The 20,051-nt window shown below is 37.9% G+C and overlaps 1 protein-coding gene across 1 annotated transcript in view; it reads right to left on the reverse strand.

Moving 5' to 3' along the window:
- Tmc1 (transmembrane channel like 1) overlaps positions 1-19,381 on the reverse strand; it is a 166,519-nt gene extending 147,138 nt beyond the window's left edge. Inside the window, exons 1-2 of the mRNA XM_021210496.1 lie at positions 19,323-19,381; positions 6,006-6,113 (exon numbers count right to left, since the gene is read on the reverse strand). Of these exons, the coding sequence (XP_021066155.1) occupies positions 6,006-6,009 (4 nt within the window). The 5' untranslated portion in view covers positions 6,010-6,113; positions 19,323-19,381. The remainder of the gene's footprint in view (positions 1-6,005; positions 6,114-19,322) is intronic.
- Positions 19,382-20,051: the final 670 nt, after the last annotated feature.

The following is a 20,051-nucleotide window of genomic DNA, read 5'->3' on the forward strand; positions in this document are numbered from 1 at the left end:
TCCCTGTGCCCATACCTTCGAGGCTTTTCCCCACTTTCTCCTCTATCAATTTCAGTGTCTCTGGTTTTATGTGGAGGTCTTTGATCCACTTAGACTTGATCTTTGTACAAGGAGATAAGAATGGATCAATTCTCATTCTTCTACATGATAACCGCCAGTTGTGCCAGCATCATTTGTTGAAAATGTTGTCTTTTTTCCACTGGATGGTTTTAGCCCCCTTGTCAAAAATCAGGTGACCATAGGTGTGTTTGCACAGATATCTTAATAGTGATCTTCTATTCACAAATTAGGTGGGTTTAGTTCTACCATCTTTAATTTTTTTCTTTTTTTTTTTAAGCAATATTTTGTAGTCCTCAATGTTCAAATTTTGTACTACTTTTTCATTTCAAATTGGGGCCAAATTACTTTGTACTTCTTGTTTGTAGTATTGTAAATGATATGCTTCAATTTTCTTTTTCTATTTGTATACATTGGTGTTTAATTTTGTATACTGGAGGTATTGGAGGGAGGAAAGGAAAAGTAGAAATGATGTAATTATATAATAATCTCAAAAGGAAAAAAAATAAATTTGTAAATTGACACAATAAAAGAGAAGACCCTGTCTCAGTAGGGTAGAAAGTTTTCTTAGGCAACACACTCACACTGCATGTGCACACACCCACACACAAGTAAGCAAATAAAAATGAAAATTAAAGAATGCATTTGTCTGATTTTGATATTAAAATAATGCTATCTCTCAGAAATCTGGGAAATATTCATACCTCCTCCACTTTCCAGAAAAGTTTTTACATAATTAGAATTCTCCCTCAATTTTTTTTGGCAGAATAGTTTAGTGAAGTAAATAGGTCTCAAGAGATTTTTTAATCATAAATTCAATTTCTGTAAGAGATATGAAATGTCTTGAATGACTATGATCAGTAGTATCATATAAGTGATGTGTTTAGGCAGGGCAGCATGGAGAAAGGAGCTTAGTAATAACATTCATCCAACTCACTCTGTAGACCAGGCTGACCTCAAACTCTTAGAGATCTGCGTTTCTCTGCCTGCCAAGAGCTGCAAATAGAGGGCCCTGCCACCACCATTCAGCCATCTTGTCTCCTCTACTTCTTGACTACAGATGCAATGTGACCAGCTACCTCACACCAGTGCTGCAACTTCCCTTCCTCCTCCTCCTCCTTCCCCTCCCTTTTCCCCCTTGCTCCCTCCTTCCCTCTCTCCCCCTCTCTCTTTCTCTCTCTCCCTCTCCCTTTCCCTCCCCCCACTCTCTCTCAAACATACATGCTCAATCCTAAGTGAAAACTTGAAGCAAAAGAAAGACAGCAATATGGATGAGAAATTAGGCCAGGAAATTAAGATTTTGAAGAGAAAAATAAAAAGAGAGAGACATTATAAAGGAAGTGCTCAGCAAATCAAATAAAACAGAAAAGAGTCATGAATAAACTATGGAAAAAGGAGAGTGTTAGGGACGGAGGACAAGGTCAAGGAAATGGTACATTCAGATGTCAGTTATGCATGTGCATGTGTGCAGGTGAGTGCAGTAGGAACATTGGTTCTTGAACAGCCTCCACAACAATGACTATTCTATGTTATCCTACTGGTGACTTTCAACATTAACATAGACAATCCATTGCCTTTCTTACCTTGAGGTATATAAGCTCCTGCTATGCCCTTTCCCTGTCCCAGCAACTGCCTTTGGGAGTCCTTTCTCAGCAGCAAAGAGTTTTACCTTTTACTGTTGGACTAAGAAAGCTTTCTTTGCTTGCTTATTCCTCATAGTCTGCATGTCTGTCCCATTCTTCTAGGCATGAATCAAGAACAATGTAGCATAAAGAAAATTCTGCCACCACTTCAATGGCCCAGACTCTTTAATATTTACATCCACACTAAAAATAAATCTCAGATTAAGCTTTGCCATAGGTATCTATAGAATATATGCTGCATTGACGTTTCCCAAATAGAAACAAGGCACTTATCCTCACATAAGGCACTGACAGCTGAGCTTGGTGGGCTTGCTGAAGATGCATGGGTAAGGAGTTACTTATCTAGGTGACCTCAAAACAGCTGCATCACTGCCAAGGGTCACCTCATCATAGATGGCAACTTTATAGGATCAAGTTTGAATTATGGGGACATGCCCTCGGTTAATCTTCAACTTCCTGCCTATCTCCTAAGTATCTTTGTGTCTTTCACTGTATAAATAGTTTATTTCTGTTCACAGCATCATACATGTATTATAAAAGGGGAGATGGAAACAAAGAAGAGAACAGTGAAGGCAGAGTTACAGGAAAACCAAAACCAGAAGTCAGGGGTTCCAACACCGTCATAAAGTGTGTGAAGGGGGCAGCTCTCAATCCAAACTGGCCTCCTGGTGTCTATCAGAAACCATCCCAAACCTCACTCTGGAAGGCCGAATTCCTCTCTGGGAACCCAAAAGGCAGACTTATCACTAGGTCTGACTGGCATGTGATGGAAACTCCCTGACCACAGTGATGTTCACTGGGCAAGTGTTGTCACTGATGAAATGAGCGTTCATTAGATCAAACGTTACAGAAATCAACGAGACTGTTTTTAACTATTTGCTGACATACCACAGGGCTTTACTTTACTGCACAACTATTAACTGTCATCTGTGCCCTTAAGTATTGATACTGGTGGTGGTGGTGGTGGTGGGGAACATCACAAAACCATCCCCAGCCATTGTTCAAGCAGGCCAGGATAGGAACACGGAACTAGATTGTAGGTATTGTTCTCGACATTAATGCTGTGTGTGTGTGTGTGTGTGTGTGTGTGTGTGTGTGTGTGTGTGTGTGTGTATACACTTGGTACTGTATAATTGGCATAAAAATGAGACCCTCTGGGTGGAATTTAAAATCTCTCAGCCTACTGATTGGTTTGGAGGACCATACCCGCTACAGATGTGTGCTGAATTGCAAAATGATTTTCTTAACAAGGTGGAGGGGATCTGATAATAATAACCACGAGGTGATAGGTTTCAGACACGTTTTTAAAAGCAAACACACACACACACACACACACACACACACACACAAACAACAACAAAAAACCACTTCCACAAATAAATTATCTTCACCTTGGGAGAAAAAGACTTTGCCCTTTTGTGGGTTTGGCACTGCAAGTCCAGATATGTTCAGATTTCTGAGCTGGGTCTTTGTAGCCTATTTGGTTTCAGTATTTCACTCAAAACATGTCATTAGAATATTTGATGTCATTCACCAGAAGAATAAAACCCCACCTTGTAAAAGCCGACCTGGTTTGCAAGGAATCAAAGACAGGAAAGGTCTGGAGGATGAAGTCCTTTGGAAATCACCCTTGTAAAAGCCGGCCTGGCCTCAGAGCCAGCTAGCACATTGGTTAAAGGCAAACAACAATGAGTGCTTGAGAAAAGAAGGAAGCAGGTGTGTGACATCATGGTCACTGGTACTCAGGCACTTCACAGTTTACTTGAAAAAGGCTTTGGAAAATAGATAAAGTGAAAGAATAAATACATATTTTTAATAAGGTAATTATAAAAACTCTTTATAATCAGGAGTGAGTTTAGTCTTGTTAAAAGTTGTCATTTATCTTGAAACACAGTATCAAAAGAGAAATTTACAACTGACTTTGTTTCTTTTTCTTTTAATTTCACCTCTGAACCTATGGTTTAGGGTAGGATATTTTGTCTCTCTCCTAAGTATCTTAAGATACTTCCTGGATGTATCTTCCTAGGATGTATTTCCTTTCCTAGGTTGGCTTGCAGCCGGGATGTGGACTAGAGTACCTAATACCTGGAATACTAAGGAGAGGGTTAATGGCTCAGTGAATGTTATTATAGATGTAGCTATCTCAGTATTGTTTTGATTATTTTGTTGTCATGAATACACATCCTGGGTATTCTGTACTCCAAGATAGTGATGGGACTCTTGTGTTATGCCCAGAGGAAAAAAGACATAATAGTATTGCACCAAACTCTTCTCAGCAGCAGATGGAACTTTCTTCAAAGTAAGTCATGTTTTAGGTCATAAAGAAAGTCTTGGGTTAGGCAGATGGATCAGCTGACTGCTTTTCCAGAGGTCCTGAGTTCAATTCCCAGCAACCACATGGTGGTTCACCACCATCTGTAATGGGATACCCTCTTCTGATACCCTCTCCTGTTATAGCTGAAAACAGCTACAATGTACTTGTATACATAAAATAAATAAATAAATCTTTAAAAAAAATAATAACAAATTCAAAAGAATCAAAGTGATTTTTTAAAATTTTTTCCGATCATAGTGTAATATAGCTAGAAATCAATAGCAAGAAAAAGCAACCTTGAAAATGCAATATGTTGTGACACAGTACCATGTACAATGAATATATATATATATATATATATATATATATATAATGAGAATATTTTAATTAATTAATTTAAAAATTAATTAGCTTAAAATTAATTAATTAATTAATTTTTGAAATCAGAGAAATCTTGAATGATTACCTTGAAGTACTTCAATATATTTGTTGAACAAAAGTAAAGTTAATTCAAAGGCAGTACATGAAAAAAATAATAAAGATGGGGGCAAGAGTTAATGGAGACTAAGAGAATGAAACAGAATAAATTAAACAAGGAGATGGCTTTGTAATCCATAAGGGAGATTGACAAGTTCTGTACAGAGAAGAGCCTAGTTCATAAATTAGAAATTAAAAAGAGGAGCATAATAACAGGTGCCAATCACATCCACATGGTCATTAGGAAGTAGTTTACAAACATATTTCAAAAACGCTGGACAGCCTAGAAGAAAAACACAAATGAGTTTCTAGACATAGCGGGCTTGTTAAAACAAACCAACAGAACGTAAACCTAAGAAGATCAAGAACAAGCAAACATTTGAAGCAATGCTGTAGTCACCCAACAGAAAAAGACAAGAACTGAAAAGATTCAACATCAACTTCTAACAGACCTTTAAAGAGTTAATACCATTATTCTGTGATCTATTGCACTAAACATAAAGGAAAGGAATACTACCAAACTCATTCCATGAGCTCAGGGGGTTACAGAGAAAAAACTGTTTTGTGTTTTTGTTTTTTGATTTTTAAAGAGGCTAAAATATTCCACCATGTAACACAGCTCAGAATTAGGCCTTTTGAAATAACCCAGAAACTTAGAGATGTGATAGGAGGTTTTAGTCAATTAATTCTTCTTCCTATTGATCACCAAATTACTCTGTTAGACAATTTTATTTTTGCGTCAAATTCTGTCATGATCTTTGTTACTTCCAGCTTCCACCACGACATCCTAAACAGAAGGACTCTGGCCAGGTAAAGAGAAGGATTGTTACTGGGTAAATTCAGCATTCCTTGGGAATCCCATAAGAGGGAGGTTTCTGTGTTCACCAGGAAAGCATATTTCTTTAGGTGGAGTTCTACTTACCAGAAGCCTCCCTTCATTCTCTCACAAAGGTCAACTATCTTGGGCAAGGGCATCTAGTTCCAGGTCAATCCAAACAGCCTGGAGCAGTTCAAAGAACCTTACCCCGCTGTCATAAAACCCTGCCTAGTTTTCTGCCATTTTGCTCCTTTCGGTCTCCTGAGAGATAACATTGGCAGTTTGGTCCTCAGACTTACCTATCTACATGCCTGTACTTCCATTTATAAGCAATGCCTTAGTCCACTTAATAGAATATATTTAGATATATTTAGCTTCAAGGGTAGCCATGTGCTTCAGTTGAAAGAGCAATATTTTGTTCTTAGACTCAGATAAATGAGTTCATGTTTTACATAAGAAGTGGTACCTTTTAATCTCTCAGCATCTGTTTCCACTTTATTAATTTCCCAAAATCATAATCTCCTAAGAGTTCTGTAATACATAAATATTAAATGTGCCAGTGCCTGGTGGAGAGAAAAGCACTCCAATCTACATTAATCTAACAAAAATGAGAATTATAAAGTAATATAAAATAAATACTTTCATTTCAGAATGTCACCACCTACCCAGAAAAAAATTAAAAAATAAAAATAAGTACACATAAAAGAGTTGAGGAGAAATGTAATCTTGTGCCCTGATAATGAATGTCCAGGACAGGAGCTAAGAGGGAAACAGGCAACCTTGCATCAGAAATGGCCAGATACACCTTTAGCAAAGAGAAAGGCTGAAACTGAGGCTGTAGATGAAAGGAGCTATTCCACCTTCCAACAAGCAAAAGCCTTCCAATAAGCAAGTCCGCTGATCATCCTGAAAAATCAAGACTTCTCAAATCTGTCTAGAGACCTGACAGAGAGGAAGGACTGCCCCACTATGGTAAGAAGGAGTAGGTCATTTGCATAAATGTCACTTCCTAACTCTTTCACTGCTAAGACATTTTAAAATTGCAAAGTTTAGGAGCATGTGGTCTCCACAGAGCTCCTAAGTCTCCACAGAGCTCCCAAAGTCATGGCTGTTACTTTCTCAGGTTTAAGCAGACAAAGAACTCAAGAAATTAATTGATGGATTATACTTTTTTTTAATTTATTTTTTTTTTTTTTTTTTTTTTTTTTTTTTTTTTTTTTTTTTTTTTTTTTTTTTTTTTTTGCAGTACTTCAATATCCAAGTGTATTGTAAAGAGGAAGGAATCAAGGTATACATTCTCAAGACAAAAGCAACGATTGGCAAACAGGCTTTTCTGGGTGTGATGGTTTGAATAAAAATGGCCACCATAGGCTCATAGATTTGAATGTTTGGGTATCAGGGAAAGGCACTATAGTTGTTTTCATCTTGTTGGAATAGGTGTGGCTTTGTTGGTGGAAGTGTGTCACTGGGGGTGGGCTTTGGGGTTTTCAGAAGCTTAAGTGAGGTCCAGGATCACCCTCTCTTGCTGTTCCCTGAAGATTTAGATATAGAACTCTTAGCTCCTCCAGCAACATGTCTGCTAGCTTCCCCGCACGTTCATAATGGACTACACCTCTAAAAATGTAAGCAAAACCCAGTTAAACGCTTTCTGTTATACGAATTGTCATGATCATGGTGTCTCTTTACAGCAATTGAACACAGAGACACCAGGCAAGGGGACCTAAGCAAGCCAGGGGAAGGAGGCTAGGTTTCACTATAGAATTTGAAACCAGATCCCAGATGTCCTAGAACACAGCCAAGTCTCAAGGAGGAAGAAATCATAATGGGAATAGAGGGAAATTGAGCTAGAGTATGCAGCTTCCAGGGGGGTAGTTAGACCGGACTCTGTATCATTCTTGGCCTTTATGTTAATGTAGCGATTGCAAATCTCTTTTTGTGTGTCTGCTGCCACCTCATTGCAGCACTCTGCAGCCTGTCAGCTTCCACATTGCCATAACCCAGGTGACCTCTCCTAACAGACAGAGCATCCAAAGATTATCATGATGCTCCCACAAAACAAAAGCTATTTGCTCACGAGTCGGGTGTTTTCTCCCAGAGCACAAGTGCCCAGTGCCCTTGCCTACCTCCAGCACACACCAATACAAATGTGGTGGGCAATAAAAAAAAAAAATGCATATATATGAAACAAGCTGCTGTACCATTTGGAGTCATTAAAGTCAGGCGGCCTCGCTAAGCCAGAGTGCAAGCTGTGATGTCCAGGTCTTCTCATGAGAGGCTGAGCTACTGCTCACCGCTCTTATGAGCTTACTAGGATTGATTTTCTTCTGCCAGTGCTTCTTCCTATCCTTTCTCAAACCAGTGAAGTAAAGAGCTGAAACCCAGGCAGTGACAACCCCACTGAGAGATCTTTCTGCACTACTTGTTATTTGCAATCTACCTTCAAGAGTCCCTCCATCTGAAAAGGCCCATTTCCTTAAGACCTGCCTTTGATAACATGTCACTTAGTAAGGGAAACAGAACCAGAGGTCAACTTGTGTTTCTAACACCCCTTCATGCAGAAGCTAAGGACAAGGAGTAGGAATTAGAGTGGGCATGACTCTTCATATGGCCACATGAAGCAAGTCTCAGCATTTATATTCCAATCCTTAATAGCACGCAAAGGTTTTATTTTACATTAATAAGTAAAATATATTTATTTAATAAGATTCATTTTTTAAGAGTGTGTGTGTGTGTGTGTGTGTGTGTGTGTGTGTGTGTGTATACATGTGTGTTTAATTTGAAAGAGAGCAAAGCAAAAGATAGAGAAGGGTTTGGGGGGAGAAATGGAAAGGAGAAATGATACAATTTTATTATGATCCAAAAATAAATGTTTTCTCACATAAACAAATATATTTTTAAAAATTCTGCAGCAGTAATCTTATCCATGAAATACTTGTCACCAGGACTTCTCTTGAAATTTCAAGATATGCTATGAGGTCACCAATTAACCTGGAAAATCTGAGAATTCAGGGTATGTCTTATAGTTTATATGACATATTTCTATTGTCATAAGAACAGCTAAGACTTGACTGTTTACTGAATGATCATGTGGATCAATAATAAATGGGGTGACCCTAGATTTTGTAAATTATGTCAAAGTAGCTTCAAGAGATTTGCTTCATGGAGCCATACAGAGAGTCAATGATGTAAGCCAAATAAGAACTAAAAGAAAGAACCAAGTTCAAACTGTGGCATTCTGCTTTAGAAAGTCTAAATGGTAACTGCAGTGCAAAGCACCTCATTCCATGATGATGGGTGTGGCACCATACACTAATGCTAGAGGATCAGTCTGACCAATGTGAGCCATGGCTGAAAATACAACAGTGGGCAACCAGAAATTTCTATATCCTAGGGTACAGATAATGTGTCAATATTTTCCATAAAGTTACTTGATGAAAGTTGGCAAACCTGAGAGACAACAGACAAAGAGCTCATGGGCACTGGGTTCTAGAGAACAGAGGTATTGTAATATGGAAAAACTACAAGCAGCAGATTTTGAGTGCTTCATATTTTTTGATCCGGACTGCTGACCATCTTCACCATGGACGGAGAAATACTTTTCCAAGAGAAGTGTGTTTATGCAGCTAAGAAAAATATTAAGAAATAGAATAAATGTATTCCTCCAAGGATTCAGTGGGAGGCTAGGATTGTCAACACATCTTGTTTCTGTATTCAGAATCTTTTGTGTACAGTCAGACACTTAGGAACTGTCTTAAAATTGTGTCTTTGGGGAGAAGCAGAAGTAGAGAAGGAAAAGTTTCTCTGTTTTTGTTTTAATTGAATAAAGAGCAAAAAAGAATTGGGAAACAGGTGGTTATTCCTATAGACCTTACTTCTCAAATACTAGATGTCTAAAAACTGGACAATTGACCCGAATATAATATAAGTTAAGAGGGAAACACATATGAGGTAGAGAACCCTGCTTCACAAAAATCACCATATGTGAAGCCTCAGGCTAGTCACACGTCACTCATACACAATACTGGCTGTGAAGTATAAAAAACAAAACAGCTAGGACTGCTGGCAAGGATGCGGAGTTGTTTATTACTTAGAAAAGGCCATGATGTTCCCACAAATTAGGGATACAGTTCCAAACCCAGTTTTTAATAAGCAGAAGAGAACAGTGGCATCAAAGGTACAGAAAGACCTGTTGAATATACACAGCATTGAGACCACCCACCACTTCAAGGAGAAACGATGTGCAGGATAAACTAACAGACCACAGCACAGGGAGAAAATGACTCATGCTATCACACAGTCTTTCTCAAGGTTAGAACGCAATTGACTGGCAACGCTCAGCAATCAGTAATTAAGGCCAAATGGAAATCTTAGCTAAGATTAGAACAAAGGCTAAAGAGAGTGGGCGGGCCAGTGATGAGGTATCTATCCATAAGAAATTCTTTGATCAGATGGTTTAACTACTTCCCTCAAGAGGAAGAAACAGTTGTTTTACCAAAGCTTAGTGTGGACCCTAGAACCCCACTTACTGTTCACCTTTACATTTAAAAATGTAAAGAAACTGTCCTCAGTTCTTTCTCCAACTGTGAAGATGTCTCTCTCAGATATATCATGTAGCTCGCTGGCCATTTTCCGTGGGACAAACCACTTACTTTGATAATGTGGATTCATTTTCAGGCATTACAATATCCAGTCCAGGCTCACATCGTATCGAAGCACCCATCATCCAGCAGTTCTTGCTTTGAGTCCTTTGCAACTGTCTCCTGCCTACAGGGAATCGTCACATTATGGATTCTTCTACATCGTTTACTAAGCACTCTGTAAGTATTATCCCAAAGTTAATCCTGTAGGCTGCCCCCCCAGAGCTACACAGCCCTCACCTAAACAAGCAATTCTCAAGAGAGAAAAGTCACCACTGCTATTTCATCGACTTCCCCTTGGCTCGGGAAGAAATCATAAATCCTTGCCTTGAAAAAAATGACAGGACAGTAAGCTATTTATAACAATTCAGTTTTATCAGAGCCTATTTGCAGCTGATTGTACTCCTCAGTGAACAAATTTAACAGAACGTTAGCTAAGGCAAAGAATGAAAAGTTACACAGAAAGAATGGAGAGTCGGGGTAAGAACCTAGGGTCCGTGGACTTCACACTGTGTTATCAGATCTGGCATCGTAAATTGGGCTTCATCTCCATTTTACAGATGAGTTAGAGAGACTGAAAGGCGTGGGATATTTAACAGCAGTGGACAGTCATCATTTCATTGGTTCAGCTTCTTACACTTACAGGATTCTTCTATCCTACTCCAACATTTTCTGTGACGTGAACTTTGACAAAAAAAACATGCACATGTGTACTTATAAATGAGAAACCAAAAGCCACGGACAAACTCAGTCTCAGGTCTTCCTGCCATGTCTACTTCCAAAGAACTCTTATGTAGCCAGGACAAACGAAGCAAATTGGCAAAAGTCAAAGATTTCTCTCTCTCTCTCTCTCTCTCTCTCTCTCTCTCTCTCTCTCTCTCTCTCTCTCTCTCTCTCTCTCTCTCTCTCTCTCTCTCTCTCTCTCTCTCTGGCTTTGCTACGGGTTTTTCTGGCTCCAGCTAATCCCAGGGCTCACCTTCTTTCCTGCTTTTTTGGTTCATGAATTATTTCCTGTTACCCTCCTGAAGTCTAGCTACTTAGAATATTTTGTTCTTAACCCACTTGCCCTTCATTCACACAGCAGCTTGAGGAGGAAAGTTTGTACGGACCCAACTTTGTAACTTATGATTCAAATATCAGTTTCCCTACCCAAGCAAGCTCAGGTATGGGATGCATGAACCAAACAGGAGCAAGGAGAACTGTGATCACCTAATACAATCAGAATAGATCCAGTTCCCAGATGCTATTTCAGCTCTGCAGCCAATGGATGACCTGACAGACGGAAAAACATCCATTACACTTCTGAGACTCTTCGTCAGACAAGCAGAGGAAATAGAGGTTTGGACAGGAGAAACAGTAATAAGCTGATACATCATCTATGCACTCAGCCCACACCTCCCACCTCTTCCAAAACGGTTTTTTCATTGTCTTATTTTCATGTTATTTTCATTGTTTTTTCATGTTATTTTCAACTTATCCTATGTATTTGCTTTATCTACCCAAAGAAGTTATGGGTTTCTTAAACTTAATGAGAAGCTATGTATTTTTTGTGATATTTGATATCAATAGATTTTAGCTACTGCCTTAGGTGAATTAAAATTAAATTTATGCACTCTTTCAAACAGGAGCAAATGATGGTGTACTTTAGCTATCATACTGTTACTCTTTGCCTTGATGGAAAGTGACATTTCACTGTCCCACACCGGAAGAATGGGTGAATTATCACACATTCTAACGGTAAATGTTTGAATTAATATTAAGAACTCTTTTCCAAATAGAAGGAACTGTTAAATTCTGGAATTCTGATATGGAAAAAAAAGATTAAAGAATTCAGTTTCATCGTGGTGACACTTTTTTGACTACCTAGAATAACTTTGTTTTAGGTTATGTTCATGCTCTATCATTTAACATGAGTTTATAGACTTCATGACCCTCTTCCAAGTCTCTCCAAGTCCAAAGAAGATATCAGACATAAGCAGAATATCTTTTTTTCCCCCATTGTACTCTATCACATAGATAGTTGTAAAATTTACAGATACCAGCAGAAGAACCTCAGTTAGTAGAAACCATCGTCCTTGGTAAAATGTAGATTTTGAGAAGTCTATACTTTACACTATAAAAAAAAAATGCTTTAGAGAGAGTCCCACTTGCTTCTATATATAATTTAAATTTATAATAATTAAAAGGAATCATCAGTCAATTAAGCAGTTATAAAAGCAGTGTTGGAATTTCTCTTTTAATACAATACAAATCACTAGACTTCTCTGCCTTTCTTAGGCAATCAAGAAGTCAGATAAAACATACGTGGGATTTCTTTTTCATAGCTTGCTCAATAGGCACCCCCGAATCATGACCTCTGGAAGGATGAAGGTGAATGAGACGAGTCATACACTCCTCTATCTTTTGCCTAAAGAAAAGTTTTCTAACTTTTCAACTTGGCTGAGCATTGCAATGTGGGTCCAGAAAAACATGCACTGAAGAGAATCGGGCAAAACAGTTCCTAGAACTCACGACGTTTAGACACAGGTGATACTTTTTTTTTTTTTTTTACATGAGGGAGGAAGGAAATCATCCTTTTGTTCAAAGTCCCAGACCAAATTAGCCCAACTCACCAGAATGAAACCCAAAACAAGTCTCAGGAGCATTCCAGCAATTCCAAAATGGATGTGCGCTTTCTGTCTCAGAGGAAAACATGAGGAAATCCTGACTAATCATATTAAAGTCGACAACAACCATACAGCAACTCTATAAAGCTTGATCAATAAATCCAAAGCATATGGAATGGCAATAATAGCATCTCTTCCCTTCAGAAACGAAAAAAGATCTTTAAAAGTATCAAGGAGCCGTGAGTAGCTAACAGCCAGAGTTCTACATCCCTTCAACTTCCAAAATGTAAGACCTTCAAGGATTCAAGGGGTAAGAAAATGACTGCCAACAGATTTTACCATCCAAAGCATCATTGGAGTATATTTCAACAGAAAACAATACCAGGGGGCTGGTGAGATGGCTCAGGTGGCAAAGTTGCTTGCTGCCCCAAAGTGCAAACACAGTGGCTTGAATTTGATAATGGAACCCACATAAGGGTTGAGGGAGAGAGCTGAGTATATAAAGCTGTCCTCAAAACTTCACATATGTGCTGTGACATGTGAATATGTCACGGACACACACATCCACACACAATATAATAATAAAAAAAAACCTTTAAAAGAAAGAGAATTACACCAGATGGATGTTTGAAGCTGAAATTGAAGAGGGGAAAAAATGTTAGAAACACTAAATATAGATAAATAGAAAAACTTTCCTTATTTTTTTAAGTATTTAAAAAATAACTTATTGAATTTTTAGGGTTTAAACTGCACTCAGGGGTAGAGAATTTGGTGAGGTTTGATCCAGCAATATATATATATATATATATATATATATATATATATATATATACCAGTTTGTGTGTAATTGATGTTTCAAACAAAGATGATAGGTTATACACTTTATAATAGATAAAAATGTATGTAAAAATAACAAGATGCAAGAGGGAACATAGAGTATTTTACATATATGCATATACATATATATGCACATGCACACACATACACACAGACTATGATAAATTTTTGTAAAGCTACTAGAATGGAGACGTGACAGGTCATTATAGATACCAACTATGGAGATAGAATGTAATAAAAGAAGGACTTAATCTAAATGAAGATAAGAAAACAAAAGACAAAGAACATATGTGGGTAAAAGAAGAAAAAGAATGAGCATATTAAACATATTAGCCATTAGTAAAATGCAAATTAAAGCCACAATGAGGCTTCACCACACACGTTCTCAAAAGGCTTCAATTAGATCCATCCACAATACCAACTTTTGGTGAGCATATGGGTCAACAAGACCTCACACACTACTGGCAGAAGTATAAAACAAATGACACAGCCATCTTGGAAAGCAATTCTACAGTGACTTAAGTGACCAAAGCACAGACACAAACCCAGCATTTAATCTACAGATTCACCTGGAGTCCCGCTCAGATGTTCAGAGAGTTTTATTCATCCCCAGGTCGAAAACAACTCTAATCTTAATCAAAAGGTGAATGGATAAATCAGGTGAGAAATACAAGACAGGTTGGGTTTAGCAATACAAGCTGCAAACTACTAATGTATCTGACGCTACGGGGGGGGGGGGGGGGTCTCAAGCATTATACTACAGACAAAAGATAGGCCCTGCTCTAGTACACTTATTGTAACTGCTTTCACAGAATATGTGCTGATCTAAACTCATTTGAGTTTGCTTTTTAATTACATGCACTTAAGACCAATAAAAATGATTTAAATTTTATTTAGATTCCAGATACAAAAACTGTGTTTACTGTTTCCCTTTATTTAAAGTTGAGGAAAACACAAACTAATCAATAGTGAGAATAAAGCAGAGTACAGGAAAGTTGGGGCTGCGGTTTGTAAGTTTGTGCTGAAAAAGACATAACGTACCTTGGAACACTAGAAATCTTCATTTATGGTTGTGATAATAAGGCATAAAAATGTACCAAGACTTTCAGTCTGTACTTTTTAAGTGCATGCAGTTTGTTGGGCATAAAGTTCCTACATAAAATAGGAAAAGATAAATGGAAATGCGCAGCAGCATTTTATCAGTTAATGGGACACTACCCTTTAACAAGCCAGCACAAGAAATGCTCTCTACTCAGAGGAACCTCAAGACCACAGGTTACCTTAGAAGCAAACACTTCAAGTTGCTAACTTTCTTTCTTTCTTTTTTTTTTTCTCAAGAGCTGAGAACCAAACCCAGGGCCTTGTGCTTGCTAGGCAAGTGCTCTACCACTGAGCTAAATCCCCAACCCCAAGTTGGTAATTTTCAAAAACTCTTTCGTTTGTAGCATGTTTCTCAGTGACTTTGTCTCAATGATTGTTGAGTGCTACCTTTAGCACTTGAATGTGTGAATTCTTTATGACTTTGCCACAGCACATTCTTCCTGGAGAACTTCTAGTTACTTGTCTATTACCGTGGGGCTTAAAGTTTCAGGGAGTGAGCATATGACCATCATGAAAATAGGCAGGCAAGCATATCCCTGGAGCGGGAGCTAACAGAGAGGGAGAGAGAGAGAGAGAGAGAGAGAGAGAGAGAGAGAGAGAGAGAGAGAGAACAGGAAATGCTATAACCTTTTGAAACGTCAAAGGCTACCTCGAGTGACATACTTCCTTCAGCAAGGCCACACCTCCTAATCCTTCCCAGTTCCAGCAACTGAGGATCAAGCACTCAAACACATATAAACCTATTATGGGCATTCTCACTCAAACCACAAAAAGCATATAAGAAGAACAAATGAATTATTTGTCAAATGAACTAATAGATGGTTAAATTAATTAATTAATGGGGTGCATTTCTATGAGAATTTATAAAACTAAATATGTACACACATAGAACAACAAGACCTCCTGTAGAAAAATGTGATCTATTTGCCTTTAGATATAGAAGGACATCATCTGAGCACCAAAAATTCGGAGTTTTAACTAATTTGCTCAAGTAGAAAAGAGGCCTATCTTTGCATGGTTAAGAAACAACCTTCTTCAGGAGGAAGATGTAGTGGATATAACATAAGACCGTGTAGAATTAAATGTATATTTGAATGGGAAAAACATGTATCATCCATCATCAGGTATACGAAAAAAAGTGTATCCAATTGGATATGTTGATGACGGTGCAATTTTGAATTGCCTGTTCAGTGAATTTTATTATACTGTTCCACCTGGTTTAGAAAAAGTACTATTTGGTTGGACAGTAGTGGCTCATGCCTTTAATCCCAGCACTTGGGAGGCAGAGGCAGGTGGATTTCTGAGTTCGAGGCCAGCCTGGTCTACAGCGTGAGTTCTAGGACAGCGAGGGCTACACAGAGAAACCCTGTCTCAAAAAACCAAATGAATAAATAAATAAATAAATAAATAAATAAATAAATAAACAAATAAATAAAGAAAAGAAATACTATTTGAGCAGCAAATCTTCTGAATGTGTTGTTTTCAAAACTTAGACTTTTGCACCGTCACCAAAGCACTTACAGCTTAATAAAGTTCTCCTTGATCTAGAGACAAGAGCACATGCTGAACATTGAGCTTTTTATTGTTGTCCAAGGAACCCCTGTATTCATTATACCATACTGCGGTGTGATCTAAAAGATCTAGGCAACTTATTTAATCTTATTTAACCAAGTAAACCATGGGTTTGATTCACAGTTACATGGTAACATGTATATAAATATTTAAAGGGAATTATTCTTATATAAAGTATTTGTTTGACAGTGAAAACAAAAACAAAACAAAAACAAACAAAAACAAAAAAGAAACCGTTCTTATGCCAACCAACACTACAGCAGCATAGTGGTAACTGAAACCTTTATTAGCATTCACTTTGTAATTTGCAAATGTTTTGCATGAGCGTGGTCTCATGGTCTCATTTGTGAATACCATTTAATTACTCTTAGTTTTAGAATTCATTGACATATTCGTGGAAATTTTCTAGACACCTTTTCTAATTAGCATTCTGTTTCTCTGTTTCAAATGTTAAGAGAGTGGTCACATTTTATATGACAGTCCAGAATTGAGACTCTTTTCACAAAAAATAAAATTAAATTAAAAAATATATAAAAGATATATATCCTTATATATGGATATAAATTAGACATAGATATCCTGTTTCCATGTTGCAGATTTCTCTGATGCATCCTGAGATTGTCATTGATCACCTGCCTTTCTGTAGCTCCCAGCTACTCTTTCCTTTCTACATTATTTCTTCTCAGCTCTCTTGTCCATCTTTTCAGCTCCCCACTGTACCTCTCTCTACCTACCTCTCAGTGCTGCCATTGTCCAAGTTTCAATCTGTCTGTTTGTCACTTTCTCTTGTCATTTATATGCTGCTTTCAGCAGCCACATGAGGCCTGGTGACTCAGTGGCATAGTGCCTGCCTAGTATGTCCAAGGCTCTAGGCCCAATCCATGATTCTTTAAAAAAATATTAAGGTAAGGTAGATAATTATAATAATGTCAAGATCCCCAATACTACTAAAATCATATTTCCAACACCCACCACCTCCTTAACAAATGCCTTGCAGAGAACAGGTCAAGTTCTCACTACACATTGCCTTCCTGCTGTGTTTTGGTTTTGTTTATTGGAATTTAATTCTACTCAGTTGACTTGGACGTCATTCACAGCACATCTTTCCATATTAAACCTCAGGAAGGACTAGGACTTACATGGATCAGATGTTTCTAAATTTCTACTTTTCTGTGTTACAAACCTCAAGTTCATCTTTAAACTTCCTCAATTGTGGCCTTCTCGAGACGCCAACTAAATCCCTGTCCAACGAATTACTTGTTGAAAGTGTTAAGCAAATAGCAACATGGACCTCCAGAGTTTGAGGACCCCTGTCACCCCGATACTTGGATGCAACACCGTATGATACATGATGGGTACAGGATGAGACATGATAGGGTGATGCTCCCCCCATGGGGAGAACTAAGAGTACCTTTGTGTTGTTAATTTCCACATGGGATGGAAACACGAGCAGGACCCAGGCAGTTAGATTTGCCTCCGATCATCTCTCCACTAACTGCCTGAAGGCACAAGTGCACTTCCACATACTGAGCCATGCACTTATAACTGATACACTATATTCTTTTGTAGCTTGTTGGAAGTGGCAGAAATGCAATAAGTAATTGCTTGTCATTGCTTCACATCTAGCCACCACAGTAAATGACTACAATATATCATCTAGAGCCTGGCATGTTGCAAGCTCTCAATCACAGACACAATTGTCATGATGTACTGACAGCCCATCAACCAAAAGAGGCAAAGCTATCTTTCTTTCCTTGAACAGACTAACTAAAGTTTATGGAACTACTTTCAGTTACTTATTAAATTAATTTGCATCTACCTCACTTATTCATTCTACTTTTAATTGACAAATAAAAATTACATATGCTTTATATCCATGGGACTCAAAGTGATCCTGACATCATGCCTATTTTATTAAATGTAAACCAGACATGATTATCATAGAAAACCCACCTAGAAAATAACCAAATGCTTATGCTGATCTTTCAGTAGTAGGATTGTATCTTTTCACCAGAGTATTCTAAGGTATTTTTCTGTAAATTTTGTATGACAGCATATTACATTCGTAATAAACTGTCAAACTATATTATTGTATAGAAAAATTAGTAAATGAAATATGATAGAATTAGCAGAAAACAAGAGCCTCTAACACTGTGGAAGTAACTCAGTCAGAGAGCCCTTACCTGGCATGCCTGAAGCACTTTGCTTGACATCCAGCACCATATTTGAGTATAAAATTATTAATTCTAACATTAATAATTACAGATTTGAAAGGATTATTGGAGAGCTAATAAAAACAAACAAACAAACAAACAAACAACTCAAAGCCCTCTCCTCCCTCTTCTCCCTCTCCCTCTCTCTTCCCCTCCCCCTCTCTGCATGTGTGTTCTTTCTAAAAGAAATAACTTCAAATACTGATATTCCTATGATTCCCCAGGTGTTAGACTTTAATAAAAATGGTTGAACACATTAAATAGGATACTACTTCTGCTCCGATCCCCAAGATACAAGCCTCAGGTTAGATAGCTTTCAAAGATTATCTCTACACTGAGCTCTCAGCCTTCACTTTCCATTCTAAGATTAAATGAATTAGCTAATAACAAAACTATATGGATCAGCAAAAAACAAGCATATCTAGGCATCTGTCATTTGAAAACTCTACCAGTTTGTCTTTGAGGGAGCTTAAATGCTGCCAGAAACAGATTCAAATGAAAGCTAGTCAAACACTGCACAATGTGAACATATTGTACACTATCCATGGGTGCTGCAAAGGTACCTTATGACCAGTGGTAGCTTCTTACTTCTAATTATAAACCCCCAATATATGAAGTCATGTCTTGTAGCTTTCGCTTAGTCTGTTTTCTCTCTTGATTGATCTACATTTAATTCAGGACTTTGGTATGTATATCTAAACAGCATAGGTATTTTGTAAGCCCTCATGCTGATGTAACCATAGACTTTTGGCTACAGAAAGCTCAGTTATGAGTTGCTACACCAGAATCTCAATGTGCATTGCTTCCTTAACATAAGAAAACTAAATGTGGTCACTTGCCAGGGGAGTAACTGGACAGGCATAGAGGAAAGGACATTGAGGAACTGTTAAAAATCATCCCTAGTACTCAGGAGACAAAGAAATTCAACCACAGAAAAACAGAAGAAAAGCCCAAGAGGGGATAAAAATGCTAAAACAAAATTTGGAAGAAAAGTTCTCCTTCTAAGAAATGCACAGAATCCCACAAACAGATGGTTATTTTGAAATACCTTTTTTGGGTGGCATCCTGAAGGTATCCTGTCAGAATGTCTCTAGTCAGGAATTGCAAGTTGAAGGGGCAAAACTTGCAGGTTTGATCTAGTACCTCCACACACTGCCTACTGCCGGCCACAGAGTCTCCTCGGTGCCACTTCACAGTCTGAAACATAAGAAGGTACTAATTTCCTCACTATTAAAATTTCATGGCTGTTTAGTTTACCATTTAAGGATGAAGCCATCAGGTCAAAGGGTCCCATTTGTACCTTATACTCAAAATAAAATTGGTGTGATCCTGTATGCCATATCCAGCCTAAATCTGTTTTCTTTCCATTTTGTCTGGACTTTTCTGTCTCCCTTATAAAGTCCTACATCCTAGGGCTTTGTCCTAATTACATATAGGGAGGCCAGTGCCAGTTCACTCTTAGAAAGGTGAGAAATACTAGCCTCTAGGTTTACTTGGTAAATTAAATGAGTAAGTAACGAAGCTACGCCCACACCTGAACTCCAGGTCAAAGCTGCACAGCTATGAGCCTTCAACTTAGTATTTATCTTAAACCTGTGGGGCATAACATGACCCACTCTACTCCTTTTTCAACTTTTGTGAAGTTAAACCACCTCTAAGAGAAAATGGTTATTTTGGAGGGGTGAAAGGACCTTGGATGTATAGCTTTTTGCTCTCTCTATTAAGAATTCATCATGAAAAGGAAGACAACTGCATTTTAGAATGATAAAAAGGTTTT

Source organism: Mus pahari, chromosome 1 (assembly GCF_900095145.1).
Source record: "Mus pahari chromosome 1, PAHARI_EIJ_v1.1, whole genome shotgun sequence".
In the NCBI taxonomy this organism is placed as follows: Eukaryota; Metazoa; Chordata; class Mammalia; order Rodentia; family Muridae; genus Mus; species Mus pahari.